This window comes from Pomacea canaliculata, linkage group LG3, assembly GCF_003073045.1.
Source record: "Pomacea canaliculata isolate SZHN2017 linkage group LG3, ASM307304v1, whole genome shotgun sequence".
In the NCBI taxonomy this organism is placed as follows: Eukaryota; Metazoa; Mollusca; class Gastropoda; order Architaenioglossa; family Ampullariidae; genus Pomacea; species Pomacea canaliculata.
In genome coordinates, this window is record NC_037592.1 from 35,105,845 (window position 1) to 35,123,389 (window position 17,545).

Genomic DNA, 17,545 nt, shown 5'->3' on the forward strand with positions numbered 1-17,545 from the left:
AAATCCCAGTGTAGCAGCTACCTCGATTCTATGGCCCAAACTTTAACGTGGACAATATAGCGAGGACATCTCGCCCAACAATCACACTAAAGTTCATGCTATTCCACGGTAGATTTTTCAACAGCTACCATTCCATTAGCTCACCCTATAACTGCATAAGTAAATAACTTTTTAACTGATCGGTGTTGCACATAGATCAATAAACTGACATGCTTGTAATAAAAAAGTCATTAAAAAGTCTAAACATTATTTTGTTAACTCTACCAGTTGCTTAGCTCGCTGGAAGGATGACCCTAAAAAATAAATACGACGTACAGACGCTCTCTCTCTCTCTCGTCACTCAGTCAGCCCAAACAACCCTGCAAACGTCTGCTTGCCTTCTCCAGGTACAGGAAGCAGCCGTTGCTCTTGATGTGTAGCTGATTCAGCATCTCGGCTGTGTCGCGACTGAGATGCTGCCGCAACCCTTCCTCTTGGTCCAGGCGGCAGAGGATGTACTGCTGCACGTCGCGCACGATGTGTGATTTGCGCAGGTCGTCGAGGCTGATCTTGCGGAAACCTGTGAACATGCGCGTGACCGATTTGCTCTGCTTGCGGGAAGAGCACACCAGCAGCAGCCAGTTTGGGAAGAGCGCATGGTGCGCGGCCAGCAGTTCAGCGATGGTTCGGCTGCACGTGGCGCGCTCGTTGATGGACTGCAGATACGACTCGTCGATGGAGTCTACTAGTACCATTAGGGTGTGGCCGGGAGGAGTCAGCGCCTGCAGAGGATGCAGGAAGGCCTGCTTGAATGCTTCGTCTGGGTTCCTTTCGCATTCCGCTGGTTCCAGCAGCCGCTGGATGGCCGCTTCCTGCACCTTCTCTTTGTAGCCCGGGATGAGGTCCGACCGCGCCGTCTGCTCCACGACGCCGCGGATGAAGGTGACCAGGGACAGTGTGTCGACGTCGTGTGCCTGGCAGAAGTGGTAGGCCAGCAGACGGGAGTGCAGGCTTGCTTGCTTACCCTGTGCCACCGTCGGCCAGGCGAGCTCGCAGCACAGGGCGGTCTTGCCGCAGCCCGGTCCGCCCATGATCAAGGCGCCGCACGTCTTCGAAGCGGGTCGCGTCTCCAGGCAATGCTGCACCTTACTGAAAGCCCACTCGCGGCAAAAGAACCGCTTCCTCTTCAGAAGACTGTCAGCCATTTTTGACTGGACGATGTGCTGACTATTCAAGGGAACACAGCCCTGGCACCTTGACTGGCTCACCAACGTAAGCAAGCGTTTGTGCGCACACAGCAAGCTCCGCAGGCTTTGTTCCCACGACTCATCCTGATACTATAATTAGGACTGACGTAATAGTGGCATTTAGGGCAAGTGATCCAACACCTCCACTTCAAACTAATTCCAGTAACTAAGGAAATTAGATCTTCGCACACATTCCATTAATCAAGACTTAGGTTCTGTTCTGAAATGCCGATAAGCCACAGCGATACCTGCTGGCAGAAGAAGCAAGCGCGCTTGTAGCGTTGGAGGCAGCACGTGCCTGGGTGTAACGGACAGAGTATTGACTTGTAACAGGCCAGAAAACTCTGCTTCTAAGCCATGTAGGTCAATCACAACGGTGTACAGCCATGTGGAGCACAGTCTTTTAGTTTATAGAATAACATCTCATCACTACTTTGTCTCCAAGGGGAACCAACGCGTGTCCTTTTGTCTTCTACCTGTTGATAAATAAATGGAATATGTTTCAACCTTGACACCGTCAATGCGAAATTTGCGATCATTAGTTTGAATTTCAACATATTCTCATTGCTAATAATTAAATTTGTAATTTAACATAATGTTTTTGAGTAAATATGTTCATTTCATTTAGAGCTTAGTGTCTAATTTTACATTCTTATCAACTATATTAATTCATTTCGATTCAGTTTTAGTATTGATTAAGATCAATAATAGAAAGGTATGACAAAAGATGGGCTTGGTGTGGATGGGATAAAGTTACTGTTCAATAAATAGTAGATGTGTCCCTGTATTTTCTCCATCCATTGTGAGCGTCAGTGTTCTGACAAATAGAAACGCAACCTTCATCTGCTGCCGGCACTTCACTGCCATTTTAAGTGGAGCTTATTTCCTAACCAAGCTTTTTAATCACTCAGATGAAATTCCAGTCGCTGTGTCTAACCCATATGTTAGACAATATCACTAGAAATATTACCGCGTGGATCCAGCGACTAGCGGTTAGGAAAAAAAAATCCCGACCTCTAGCGCACGAACTATTGATTTTGATGGTCTGATGATACATTATGAAAAACCTGCTGTGAATCACTTCAGAATCTTATTATAGCAAGAGATTTTAAAGCTATCAGTTCAAATGGATAATCTGGGAACTTAAAGAGAATTGAAAATTCCTTATTCTTACCCGGTAGCTGGGAATGCTCGCGGTGGTCTGCGGATGTTGCGTGCTCAAGTCATCTTCCCAGCAGTCACGAGGATTGTCAGTGTGCATATACCACCTCCCTGAACTGCTATCACGTTGTTGTTTTTATTCTTTTCTAAATAGCTGTCTAATCCAGCAGTGAATGAATTCAGCATGAATGGTGGTTACCTCCGACACCCCAGCACTTGCAGCCTGATGCTTCTGATCACGCTGTCACTGCGACGACCCGTCTTCTCGGCATGACGTGTCTTGCCGACCCATTCTGTACTCTCTCTCTCCCTCCAGAGCTTTAAAACATTTAATAATGCGTGCTTCAAGAAGCAGCTTTCAGTTCAGTAAAATGGCGGCAGTGAAGTGAGAACACTTCAGCATCCATTCTTCCAGAGGACAAGATGGAGAAACTGTTGGTCTCAAAAGAGTAACTGGTTAATTATACAGTCCGGTTCTCGACCTTTGACTGCTGTCAAAACTGCTGCTCTCAAGGCTTCGTCTCTTCACAGCGACGACGAAAATGACATGCACGATACACACGCGCACATGATGTAGATCGAGCTTCGGTCTGAACACTTCACAATGGCATCGGCTGAATCAGGTCACAAAGCTCGTCCACAGCTGATTATCGTCCTCGTGTTCCGAACGTACCTCGGCCAATTCTCAACGTAAGCCTTGTGCCATTAAGCTGACGCCGGCCGCTGGTTGCTGATGCAGACTACCTTTTTGTCCATCATCTCGAAAGTCCATGCAGCGCACACGCGCACCCGACCACAGCTTTGAGCCTGAAAGCAAAGCGGAAGTCATATGATCAGGCATTCCATTCAGCTCTGGCAGCCGGCAGCAGCCACAAGATCAGCAAGTGGTGGGGTGAGAAAAGTGCCTACGTTGTAGGCGAGGGAGGGAGCGGTGGGCGCGAGGAGACCAATACATAATACAGAGACGATGAGGGAGCAAGACAGCGCAGGAGAGCACAGCGAAGGCAACAAGGAAAATCAATAGTGATCAATAGCCCCGCGCTAGCCAGACCCGGCACTGCTGCCGAGCCGCGCGGCCCTGTCGCTGCTGCCGATACTGACAGCGATGCTGCCGTGCTACTCCTGCTGCTGCCGCCCTTGTTGCTGCGTCAGGCATTTTTCGGTTTTTACCAGAACCTGCTGGATCCCCGCTTTGTCTGATGTTGATGGTCGTGCTATGTATGATACACGAGTCTTTTGTCACGCCAGCATCATTAAACGAGTTAGTACGCTCACCTTACATGTCGATGCAGTAGCGGCCGGTCTTGGGGGCTATACTGCCTTCAAGGTCATGGACTGAGAGACAACACACCTTGGGAACTGTCGCTGTGATGGTTGCGACCGGTAGCGTTTTATCATGGGAAAATAAAAGAGAAATAAAAATGACGAGTTTTTCTTCATAAAATGTCACAAGTAAATGTGACACCAATGAGTTATTTTGCAAATGAAGTTCCTATTATTTTGGACTACCCGTTCAACATGTTCTGCTGGCATATTTGAGAAAACACGATGAAGTTTATGCATTGATGGCCAATTTGAATGAACAAAGACTTTAAAATCTTTTAGCTAGTATTATCTAGTTTTAACTAGAGACCTTCTCTTGTTCACCTTAGACATACACACTATAGAACAATATAGGATCTATAACAAGCATTAAAAGAAATGAAGGAAGAGATGAGAGAAATGGACACGAAGAAAGTCATCAGACACAAGCATAGAGAAAACAAAGATTAGAGTAAGGAATGATGTTAGCAATTTAGAAGAAGAATAAGGTATTGTGATAACAGAATAAAAAGGCATTAGCGATAAAGTAAAAATGTTATGTGGGTAGAATGGGTCATTAGCAAGTATTTTCTTATATAAGGAGTGAGCATCATTCTACCAATTTTTCTTGAAACCTTCATTTTCTTAGTATCTTTCAGGAGTATAAATCACTCTTTATGCAAGAAAGACCTCGATACCTAAAATGTTAGCCATATTTAAGTAGCAGATTCTGTCATGCTCTATCTAGTTTGTGCTGCATAACTTATAAAAGGGGGGGGTGTCAGAGAGAGAAAGAAAGCATGCATTTATGTTTATACATCTGCATGCTTGTTTACAAACTAGCAAGGACACAACATAACCAAGAGGTTCAAATATAATCTATGTGTCTTCAGGGTGCTCACAAAAAGTGTAGGATTTTCTGTTTGATTCCTTTTTACACACACAATGCTGAGTTGTGATCCTGTAATTTCATGTGCTTAAAAAAAAACTATAGCTCTGCATTAAACTTTGTGATGTCTTCATAATTTTAAGCACATTCTACCATAAGCTTGTCACAACACTGGGATTATATACACTAACACTTCAGCCTTATTTATGCCCTACATACTACTAATTACCTCCCTTCTCATTGTCAGCTGGCCGTCACTTGTAGCTACACTACAAACTGACAGTCAAAACAAGAGGCATTTAGTACAGAGCAACTGAGTCATATAACCCTGTAGTATGCCATCTCCCCTAACCCTAACCCTATTCATGCATGCTGAGCATACCAATGGATATTCAAAGATGCCACAATCAATCTTCTTGCTGACATGTTTCCAGAAGGGATTTAGATATCAACATTTTTGGAGCTAATAAAAGAACACACAAAAATGTGTAGTTCCAGTGCAAAAGGCTAATTAATCATCAAAAAAATCATGCCTTTGAAAATCAGTAATAACATTTATTGCTAAATGAAACAAATGCATCCTATTAGTAATCCAATAGATAAACTCATAAATATGTTTCATCCTCTTTACTGTTATGATATTTGTATTCTGCACAAGAATAACAGTAAAAATTTAGTTTTATCACACTGTATCATTATGATGTGTATTATGGTTATTACTAACATGAAGGGTGATTTGCATGCATAGCTCATAGGATCATTAATGCTTTGATAATAACACTGTTGTGCAATAGCATGAAAAAAAAATCTCATAGCAAGATTTGCATTGCTGTCCCATGAACATATACATGAAATGAAATCTATATGAAGAGATCTGCAGAAAGCTCATGTCAACTACCAGTAACTGAATGGTATGTGTACCAACTCACACTCACACCATAGGACACTAAAAGTTGCCCTTTCACTTAGTTTTAACACCTATAATCCATCATTGTTGCTCTAGGCATGTTTTGTGTCACTGCGCATGTAGTGTGAGTGTGTCACTGTGTTTTGGGGTGGTGGTGATAACGGAATATGTGTTTTGATGTGGTGGTATTGATGGATTGTGTGTAGTTGATTTGGTATGTTTATGTGTGGTGTGTTTTCCGACCTTTTCTGATCCAATTCTACCACTTACTTCTCATCAGTCATGACTGTGGGCTCTAACAAAACAAAAAACGGGAAGCTATTTAGGGCACAGCTGCAACCTTGCAAAAAAATTCCAGACTCAGGGCAGCGCGTTCTTTTGATGGAGTGGTAACTGCTACCCAGAAGAATTCAAGGCAGCGCAGCCTCTGAATCTCCACCATGTCACCCAGTCCTGTTCCTCCCTCGCCTAGCACCCTCACGCCTCTCCTCTCCAGATGAAAGCAGATCGGTGGAGAGTGCAGGGTGGTCGCTTCTCGCCAGCAACCCAGTTATTAACATAAAATGCTGAGAGTGGAGTACGCATGCTCGTCTGAAAAGTTTTACAAAAGCGTCAGCTGATGAAATAACCGTTCGCGATGAAGGCTTACCTGCTATGACCGAAGTGTCCCATGTCCATTACCCTTCTCTGTGAAAAACCAGACGATACTCCCGACAACCACCCAAACACACTCGGCACTGACCTACACCGCGCTGCTGCCTTCGCATGTTCCCATGCTCGAACTATTTTTACATCTGGCGCAGACGACAAAGGCAGAGGAGATCCCGCTAGGGGAGGCGGTGCCTATGGGGCCAACAAGAAAAACGATTGGTCGAGTTTCCTAGGTCACCGCACGAGACTCCCAGGCACACGCGCGATTCATGTAACGGCAAATAGGTTACAAAACAGGCGACTCTGTAACGCGTGTCTGGAGATTATCGAAAGATAATCTTGCCAGGTCACAGATGCTGGCTTGAAAGCTTATGGGTCGCAGTTGGCCCGAACACGTTATAAGGAGTTTCTGCCCTGCTTCCCTACATTATACTAAATTCTTCGGCCTGCCTGGGTTCAAAGGCAAAGGCAAGCAGTTGATGGACACGACCAGACGAATGCCACCTTTGCGTTATCGCTGTTAAGGTTATCGCGTGATATGTGGTTATCGAGACAGTGTGATAAACAACAAGTACATCTAATAGTTTTGAAAGTGATGAAATGATGAAGCCGCAGTTGGAAATAATTCACATATACAGTAATGTGGAATGTTTTTCCTTCGTAAACTTTGCACCAAAATAACGTTTGTGCGTGCGCGCGCGAGGCTGTATTCATATTCATAATAATACGTACTTGTAACGCAGAACACCACTACCAAGACAGATCGCACTCTCTGCGTAGACCAGTAACGATAACAGTGGACGGTGAGAGACTTAACAACATAAAGATGAAGTACATGAGTGGAAAATAAATCAATGGATAAAGGTATAAAGGGATATAAACAGTATAAGATGGAGTCGTTAAATAAATAGCATCGACTTATACATAGTCTGTCTCTTCAATGGTTACAGCTATATTTACGGTCATTGTTTCCACCAGGAGTTTGTAGACGCTGTATGTGCTGTGTGTACCTCAGTGGTCCGTATGTCAAGAGGCGTGGGCTTGCGACAAGGTGATAGATTCACGCTGACGGAAGTAGGATGGAGCGTTTCTACCCTGCGGTAACCCAAGCACTTGGGAGAGCGACTGGACAGCTGTTCGAGTGTAATGAGAATACCTGCCAAGCCAATTTAGGCGTGTCGCTACACTCCTCAGGCTGTTATTTGTCCTTATGTGGGTGAGACATCAGCTGGACCTCACATTGGCATAGAGAACCCGTTAGGCGCAACTTACTGCTCTGCAGTCAACTAATCAAAGCCGTCTGTTAGTACATTTACTGTCACTGTGAGCATGGAGTGGCATCATCCCCCTGTCTCTTGGTTCCTCGGGTCCTCGCCACAGCATGGGCTCCAATAAAGTTGCAAATTTAAGGATCAACGACATAAGCTACACATGTTTGTTTTTTTTTTTTTTAGGCTGATGGCCTAGAGTTATTTATTTTTGTCTCAGCTGATAATAGACCACAACAACATAGTAAATGTTGGATAGGTGGGATTTTTGGCTAAGAAAGCAAGTTCAGGTGTATCTTGAGGCGATTTCGCACTATGAGGAGAAAGTAATGATGGAGTTTCAGGGAAAAAAACTCCGACTGCTGACCCTGCCAACAGGTATCACATACCGACCCGAGATCGAACCAAGACTTTTTCGCTCTCACTACAACTGTGACAAGCGAGTGTTTTACCACTTACATTACCGGGTGCCCACTCCCCCATCCCCTTAACTCAAGTAAACTTACAGGTGACGGGTCTTAACAACTTTTGTTTGCCAAGTGCAATCACTCCCGCGCTAATTGACAGACTGTGTCAATACCGGTGCACTACAATAGCGACTTGGCCACATTGACAAAAGGTTATGGCGGCTTTGTCACAACGCCCTGCGATGATATTTCACAGGACCTGCTAAATCATCCAGCACCAGCAAATATGTCTGCTGTTGACTTCATGCGAAAGATCGAGCTTACTCCCCATTTAACTTGGGCATCTATTACATTGTACTAATTATATTTACGGCGTAAAGAACATGATTGTACCGAGCAATAAGATCAGAAGTGCACTGCATTTGTTCTTTCGTGTGTTTTTATGCATTGTGTCAAAGATGAAGAAAAGGCCTAATCCACAACAAGCAAATACTAATAATAATGCAGAATAAACATTTACTGTATATTTTATTCCCCCTCTGCACAAATATAAATATGTCTGCCAAACCTGTGCAATATACATTAGAAGTGACTTTGTTCTGCTTTCCAATACAGCTGCACTGCTAAAGAATATTGTGGGGAAAAAATTTAAATGCCAAACAGTAAAAGTTTTCTGGCGTATGTTCTTTTGCTTACTAATTTGCTAAAACGGCCGAAACAGGGGCATTGCATATTAATAATTACATATACATAAGTATAGTAAGTCGTTAGCTCCTCCTGCTCTTCGGTAGGAAATATAACATAAGATCACGATTTTAAAATTTTCTGTAAGAAATAGCCCAAATCCAATTTCACATATTTGATTATTGTTACCACGAGTAGGCAACGCCATCACCACCACCATCACCACTCAAGTACTTTGTGTGTGTGTATGAAGTGACTGGATTACATTTATTATAGTGTACTAATTCCCATGATCTGAACTATTATTCCTCCCCTCTACCCATTCCCCACCCTGGTTCACGAGTTAGAGACATTAAAACATCATTATTCTCGCCTGTTCACATAAACATGTCAAACCCATGAGGTCATGATGGAACATAGATACGCCTCATTAACATACGCTCGCGGTTCTCCCACAGTCTGTAGCCTTGACATGAGCGTTATAACGTGACGGCCTAGTTCTCTTCACGTCGAAGGATAAACGCTTCTCCAAAAAAATCTTTCGGGTGTGGCTTTCTTGTGGTGGCCTAAATACTAAACAAAATTATTGGCAACAAAATTAACAAAGTAGGCAGAAAGTGCGGATCAACGACGGAAGAGGGGGAATAGGGGACAGAATGAAAGAGAGAGGTAGGGAAAGAGAGAAGCTTACAGAGACTTCTTTATAAAATGTGTATGTGTGAAGATTTCGGCAACAAACAAAAAGACATAAACTACAGACGTTAGTGCCTTGTTTATGGCGGGATTTGGGAGTGGATGAAGGATTCATTATTCTTCCTCGCACATTCGTGCACCTGCTACATATCCCGTTCTGATAAATTCTGTCCATGACAAATCGGGCAAGAGTGCAGAACCTGATACAGACATGTAGATAATCACAGTCACGGTTTACACACGCCACGACCCGCGGACTTCCGCCTAAGCACTTACGTCTACCTGAAATGATTTCCAGGCAACCCATCAGTCACACTGCTCGAGGCAACCATGCTCGCCCATCTCCGTGAGGGCAGGAAGAAAACACAAACACTCACGCTCCCTGGGCCAACCCTCCAGCATTCGCCGTCAAATATGGCGTGGACCTGTTTCTCATCTGTCGATCGTTACCTCGTGTTTCCGGCAAACAGACGTTCTCCAACTGCCAAACATAACATTCCCACACGATTCGGCGACAAGAAAAAGGATGATGGTGGAAGAAGGAACAGCTTTTACTATCCTTATCACTTTAAGGGAAAAAAGGAAGGGCAAGAAGAAAAGAAATGTGAGCTTGCTGACAATAATTTTACACACACACCTTAATCTTTCGGTCATTGGAAGACCCCAATTTTCTCTGGTCCATCTGTGTGTGTGTGTTAAAAAAAAAAAAATGTGCTGATTTCCCCTCAATCGTTGCCACTACTCTGTAACGGTCAAGAGGGCAACTTCTGGGTCATACGGGTATGGAACCGTGGATGTATAGATTCAGACACTAAAATGCAGTACATCGTGAGAGAGAAAGAAAACGATGCAAAACTATTCCGACATGAACACAGATAAGAACAAATTTCCGTACATTTGCCTTTCTGTTTTTCGCCGATATCTTCATAAGTTCACTCTGCGTGCGTGCGCGCGTGTCACACATGAACATACCGTTGGCGCAATCAAACATTTGTGTTGGCACTGTATGTTAAATAGAAACTTTTACAAAAAACAAACAAACAAACAAACTAAACAATAACTGGGAATTGCTATTAGATCGACGCTATTTAGTCTTTAGGCAGTCAATGTCATTGTGGATTTCTCTAGAACTGTGATCAAAGATAAAATGTACAATTCTGAGCGTCACACCTACGATGGATATTTAATTCTTTCTTTTAAAAAAAAATTTTAAATTATGTGTTCTTTATCACAAGTCTTTCTGGAAAGACTGGAATGGTTCCCTTAGCGCCACATTTCCAGTGAATGAAAATTATTGCTCAAAACACTTAGCGTATACATTGTTATGTCTATAGACTCGTATTTTTAGCATTTACTATTTTTGAAAACAGTAACCCAATTTATAAAGCAATACATGTATATATGTGAGTGTATATGTACATGATATATACCAGTATGACAGGCTGATGACCCTCACACATTGATCTTGCAACTTTTTGCGGATCCACTTGGCTCAGGAAGTCTGCTGACAGTGTCAACCCGCACAGCTCCAGCTGGCATTTGAAGTGATGACTGGATAGCGGCGGTTGTGAAACTGAGGGGGGCGTTTATCTCTGTCAGCGCGGAGGTCATCAATTATGCACTTTGTGTCACAGAAGCGGGTGGACGCGAGCCCGGCGACAGTTATTTACACCGACATGCCAAGCACTTGGTGCACAAGTGCTATGAATACGAACGCAGTCATACCAGTAGCACAGCTATGCCGTTCGCCGGTTTGTCATGAATACGCGAGCACACACGCGTGGGTAGCCTGGTTATTGTACGTTGGCTGAAGGAGTTGACGTCCACATGCAAGTGCAGGCTGTAGTTTGCTTCCTGGCTAGTTTGCTGACCTGCAAAAAGCTACTGGCACGGCCCAGCAGCCAACGGAGCTGAGCCATGACCAGAACCAGGGTTTATTGTCAACCTACGCACTTTTGCAGATTTCCTTGGATGATGACCAAGTTTGTGAGACGAAAATAAAATACACGAGATTTCAAATAAAAAAACTTAGGCTTTGAATAGTAGCCAAAACGTGATAATAGCACATTCGCATTTAATCTTACAATATTTGATACTCGACGGAACCGGCCGTGCATCTGTCTCAGCGCATAACTGTTTTTAAAGAACACCGTGACCTAACAAATGTCAAGCCATCTCTTTGGCTCACTTAACGAGAAATAACTGACAAATGTGACAAATAACAGATGGATTTTACCCTCGCTCAACAGGCTGAATGGGAAGCTCTCGCTGTTTTTCTGTTTTGTCTTTGATATGTTCTGGTTTTATCATCACTAGCTTGTATATCTACATCTTCCTTTAATTCATCTGTGTACTAGATTGTCTATGGCTTTCTGAGTTTTTCCTTTTTGGATGGACAGATGAGAAAGAAATTTGCGTTGACTAACAGTCTCCATTTCTGGCCACTTAAACGGTCAATGATTTGTACCATTCTACTAATGCCGTGCATTCAAATAGTGCTTTGTAAACACTTTTTGACATGATGTAATGCTTCAGTTCTGCTTCAACTTCTTTGCTTTGGACGCCTTGATGAACGGTTAAACATCAAACGATTCTATTTAAACCTATAATCTGCCGTAATTGATTGAGGTGATCTCCCTTTTGCTGACTGGGGTTGAAGATGATTTTTTTAAACATCGTATTCTACACGCTGATCTTCACCTGGCTTGATCTTACTGCTTTTTTTCCTGAAACTAGCTATCGCCGTATTGTGTGTTGTTGTGTCACATGGCCACCTCCATCTTCATGTTTTGTTGCTTCATTGGACTGTGACTTGATATTCCTGTGCATCTCGCGGGCCTGTATACAGATTCATGCTGTGCTGAGCACTGATCTCCTCTCTACGTGTACTCTTATTACTTTAAAGCACTTTGAGTCCGGCTGATGCTGGAGAAGAACACTATATAACTGTACTTATTATATATAGCATGAAGTGTAGTCAGATCCGTATGCGCTGCTTTCCTAAACGGACATATTATCCACAGTGGGAAGGGAATCAGGGACTAACTTTGTAGTAATTTTTTGTGTTCTTGGTGATGTTTGTAACTTTTCTTTTGTAATGATACCTACGTTTTGTCTCCCCTCCCACTTTACGATACCCTTTCTGATCCGTCTGCTTTTGTATTTTAAGATTTTGTTTAATGAAAATGTTGTTGTGATGGACACGGCGTAATCCGTGAATATGTAGTAAAAGAAGTTGAAAAAGGATAAAATATACATAGGCGATAAATCACCACAGTACGTGACGATACAGAGGCGAGTTGTCTGTCGGCGGCCAGCCACCGGGTTAAGGTTTCAGAACGTAATGTTAGATAATGACCTAATGGGGGCCCAGTAGTAGTTCACATTTTCGACGGTTTTTGTTTTTAACTTCCACCGCCCTGGAGCGTTGGAGCGTTAGTGCAGCAAGTAACTGTACTTACGCCATGGCGCCTGCGATGTGCTGAACTACACACCCACCATAACAATCATTTACTGTACACCCAACAGCGGACTGAAAACAGAAGCTGTGGTACTGACATCAGGAATGGATTTATTATATGAACAAGGGAGGTAAAAGGTAACCAGCGAGAAAATGTCGCCTTTTTGCGTGTCTTTCGTTTATTTGCGAAACATAAGGTGATAGGAAAATCTCATGATACAGAAATGTTCACTACACAATGTACAGATATTATCTTTACAGTGACAATCATTGTGTAGTATAGAACTAATCATTGCATAGGGAAATCACACAGAAAGGTCGGCGCCATACTGCAGTGAGGTAAAGAAGGTTCACACGTCACTCACACGGTACACAAAGGTTTATTGCAAGTGTAACTCAGTCCGTTCTTTATCCCTGTGTAATGTCTTTTTATACATATCAAACAGCATGTTTTGAAGGTTTATGTGGGTTTTTTTCTTCTACTTTTTTTTAAATTTATTGTCATGCCTAGGAAAGGCTTATTTCATATCACCGCACCAAACTTGCGAGGCATTTTCATGAAAAACTTTTAGGTGCAAATTGCCACCCACTCGGATTGTCCCTTCTCAAAGGCAGAGCTTAAACAAGTTTTGAGAAGCATTAAATTATATCCGCCTCCACCTGCAACACTATTGTAACACATTATCCCCGAGATGGTGAAAGGGAGGGGGGGGGAATTTCTAAGAAAAAAATATGAAACGTTGATTGTGTTCCCGGCTTCCGCCTGCTTTTCATTTCAGCAAAACCCCTGCATTACATTATGCACCGAATAATCTGACTTTTGTCCAAAATATTATTCAGTGATGTCGTCGTTTCATCAACGATCACTTGCAAATGTTACTTTTGTTTATTCGTTGCTTAACCTTCAGGAACATTGTGAAAAAAAGAAAGCCTCTGTTCTTCTCGACCCCTCCACCCTCTCTCCACACACACAGTCTTCCTCTTTCTTTCCTACCCTAACAGTTGTGTGGACCAGTAAGTTGGATGATAATAATGTTGGTGCTTTATGCGAAAATCCTTGTTTTCGGTTAAATATTAACATTTATTTCGAACATTTTTAAATACAGTTGGACGCAAGCTTATTAGAACATTCGGGATTAAGTGAACTGTTTCGTAGACCCTTTTTATATTAGCAACACCTGAGCCACTGATCAGCATGGATTAGGAAAGCAACGTGACCTACGATTACCTCCTGTGTACTCTCGCTTCACAATACATTTGTTCTACTCAGTGGTGTTCCCGTCACTATTTTTATAACCATACTAGAAATTAGCCCCAACCCTCACCATACTCGAAATATTTCTAAAGAGTGCGAATTTAGGATTAAGAAACACCGAAATGTACGTTCAAGGTAAAAAGGCGAGGACGAGTAAAAAAAAAATTTAAGACACGTTTAGATTCCAGTCAGCATTAGGTCACTGTGTACCTGGAGACACTCCGATCTGTAACTAACTGCCCAACGCCAGCAATCTGGAGAGGGGCAAAGAGGTTCAATTACACCCCTGCCACTGATCTTCAGTTGAACCTCTTAGGTGAGAAAGAGGGAAGGGCACAGAAGTGGCCAGATGGTGAACAGTAACGTGTGGAATCCGATTACACTTCAGTCTGCGGTGGCCTTAGGGAATTGCATGACCGAGAAAAAGACACCAGAGAGACTTGGGTGCGTTAGAAGGGCACGACAGAAGTCACTTCATATAGCTGTGTCACACGACCCTACCTGTCAGTATCCTGGTCGCAGTTACATAATCAAAGCTAAGCTAGGGCTCGCGGATGGCACGTAACTGAGGGAGTGGCACTTGCTACAAGGAGAATATGGCACCTAAGGTCAGGCGAGATCAAAGGAGCGGCAGGAAGGAGAAAGGTTGAGGACAGGTATGCTGCCCGGTAAAGAAAGGATGGGGGAGGGGGTAGAGAAATGACGACACAGGGCGGTGTCTTGACCGTGCATGAGTGACAGACAAAAACACAATATCAACACACGTGCGCACACTCTAGTACACCCACACAGTTCACACTTCCATCAAAGCAGGGACTGACAGTAGGCACGGAATCTGACACGCATTAGCCATTATCTGACCATTTTCAGCTGCACAGAAAGCAGGCGACACTATTTGAACGCCTACATGGCGTACGTGCCCACAGCAATATTATGATATACCTTATATCACCTTACATATCGTCTGCATGTCTACTCCAGTGTGGGCGAAACATTAAAGGAATTCATTCATTCCTACAGAGCTTTGCGTCATTCGGTGTATATTTTTATTTTGTGGTTTCGACGTTCGTTGCGTGCCCGGCGCTTTGCTCAATGGGTTGATGGGTGTTCTCACTTCAGACTGAATGAAAGGGAATCAAGCTGTGGTATGCACAATGCACACATGTTATCAATGGAGAGACGGTGTCTGGTTCATGAATGAAGTGCTTCTTGCTCAAAACGAGGAACTGGCCGCGGGGTAAATGCATACAGTCAAGGGGAAAAATCGTGACACTATCAGCTCGCATGAGGTCCAGTCGGTGCTGATAAACTATTACCGCAAGCTGTGGCTGGCTGCAAAAGGACAGCTGATCTGTCTCAGTCAGTCAGTCCCTTGACCTCTCGTTGGGGGAGCACATGGACAGACGCGGCAGCTGACAGGGCCGCCACTTTTGTCTATCAGGCGAAAGTGAGCAGGTCCTGTACAGGACGACCAGTCCAGTCTTTGACATTTGTAAGCCAGTTCTTTCTTTGGCCACCACGTGTCGACTACCATTCAAGATGACTTGGAGGATAGTTTTCGACAAGGTGTCGTGGCGGGTCACATGACCGAAGAAGAACATCTTACGTCGCTTGACTGTTGAAAGTGGACGTTCGATCCTGGTGTCCTACGAGTATGGCAATCCTGTTTCGTACAAAATCGTTGGTTATATGTTTTTTTGCATGAGATCCGGAGCAGCCTCCTCAGGCTAGTGTTCTGGAATTCCTGAATTCTACTTTCCGCTTCAGCGAGCAGAGTGCATGTGTCGCATCCGTAGAGCAGGATCGGTACTACCAGGGATTTGGACAGCTTGTACTTGGTAGTGAACCTTATCTTATGGCTATGACAGATCCTATCTAGTCTAGCCATTGCCGACATTGCTGTCGCGATCCTGATGCGGATATCTGGCGTGGAGCTGCCGTCCTTGGAAAGGATGGCTCCCAAGTACTTGAAGCTGCTTACCTCTTCCAGCTGTACCCCGTTCATATAGATCTCTGCTTTGCCGCTGCCATTAATCAGAACTTTGCTCTTTTCAGTGATTTTTGCGGCTCTGTATGACCTTCAGCATGACTTTGATTGGGTGTCTTATAAGGCTTATAGTTCTGCAGTTCTGGGACTGCTTGCTGTTTCCTTTTTATGATTGGTGACTGCGTCCATTCTTTGGGCCATTCCTTACGTTCCCAGACTCTTTGGCACAGGACAGTCAGGACTTTTGCCCCCAACCCTGCTTAAGCATCTGGAAGTTATACAGATCCTTGCAGTACTCAGTCCATCTGTTGAGTACAACATTGCTTTGTGTGAGAAGATGGCCATTGCTGTCTTCGATGACTGAAGGCTTGTGCTGATCTGTCTTAGTCAGGGTCCTTAGTAGTTGGTAAGCCTTTTTGCTGTCACCTCGGGCCATTCCATCATCTGTGTCCCGGGATTGGCTCTCGATCTAGTTCTTGCTAGCTCCCTTCATCTCTTTTTTAGATGGCTCAGTTCACCTCTTTGTAACTGGTAGCTGCTTCGGGTTGACTTTTCTTTTTGCTCTTCAGTGCCCTCCTTTGGTCACAGAGATCTATGAAGTCATTCGTGACCCATGGCTGTTTCCTATTCCTATGTGGCCCGAGAGCCTCATGGCTATTGACAGTAGCACCTCTTTGATGTTTTCAGCGAGGGTGTCTACATCACATTCCACCATATTCAGCGCGGCAAATTTTCCTCCAATTGTGGCCTTGATCTCTTGTCTGAGTGTAAGGTGTTGGCTAAAGTGAAACTCTGTGCAAATTCTGTCTGATACCCCTGTCACTGGTTTCAGCAAGGCCAAATTTGCCCACCGTTCCTGTCCATAGCTGGTAGTCGTCTGGGCCGACCTTGGCGTTCCAGCTACCGCGTACAACGAGGATGTCCTTCTTTTTTGGAACTGCCTTCACAACCTTTTCTAGTTATTGGAAAAATTTTTCCACTTCGTTGTCTCCATACGTGGAAGTTGGAGCTTATACTTGGACAATGTGGGGCTTAGCTGAGACGCGTATGGAGAGTAGTCTGCTGGATACTGTTGTACAACTGATGACGGCTTCGGTCATCTTCCTGTGCAGCTTTAAAATAGCAATGTGAAATCTTTGCACACTTTTTGACTTTTCATAGGTATGCAAAGCATCTGATTCTGCAGTCTCAAGTATTTTAAAGTCACAGCTAAGATCAAATTTATCTAAACAAAGTTTAATTTCTTTGGGATTTTAAAAAAATCAGCTAGTCTCTTTAGGTTTTCTAATGCCATAAATAAGCATCAGAATGGAGATATAATGATGATAAAGATTTAGTTTGTCAAAGTGATGCTTGCACTCATTCAACAAGCACACGCCTGCAATCACCCTCGGATTGCCTGCTCGGCATTCTTAATATGTCCACATTTCCTTTCCACAAAGAGAGAGAAAACAGAAAAAGAGCTAGATCGGTGACAGTATAGAGAAATCCCAATAGGTTGTAAGGTTAATGAGCATACAGCTATGATCTTATGGGTCGAGGACATAACGTCAAGTATTTTAGTGTTCCTATGTGGACATCCGGTTAGTGTGCCCGGCCTCAGCTTTCCTCAGACGCCATGATTCACTCCAAGCCAGCAACTAAAGCTATATCCC

General features: G+C 43.7%; 1 protein-coding gene across 3 annotated transcripts in view; it reads right to left on the reverse strand.

Moving 5' to 3' along the window:
• LOC112558841 (ankyrin repeat domain-containing protein 50-like) overlaps window positions 1-17,545 on the reverse strand; it is a 56,582-nt gene that overhangs the window by 38,514 nt on the left and 523 nt on the right. Inside the window, exons 1-4 of one of the 3 annotated variants that reach the window (XM_025229544.1) lie at window positions 6,135-6,286; window positions 3,663-3,752; window positions 2,401-3,194; window positions 378-1,702 (exon numbers count right to left, since the gene is read on the reverse strand). In XM_025229544.1, the coding sequence (XP_025085329.1) occupies window positions 378-1,184 (807 nt within the window). In that variant the 5' untranslated portion in view covers window positions 1,185-1,702; window positions 2,401-3,194; window positions 3,663-3,752; window positions 6,135-6,286. Of the gene's footprint in view, window positions 1-377; window positions 1,703-2,400; window positions 3,195-3,662; window positions 3,753-6,134; window positions 6,288-17,545 lie in introns of those variants that run through there. The other 2 variants (XM_025229543.1, XM_025229545.1) reach the window with 2 other exon arrangements.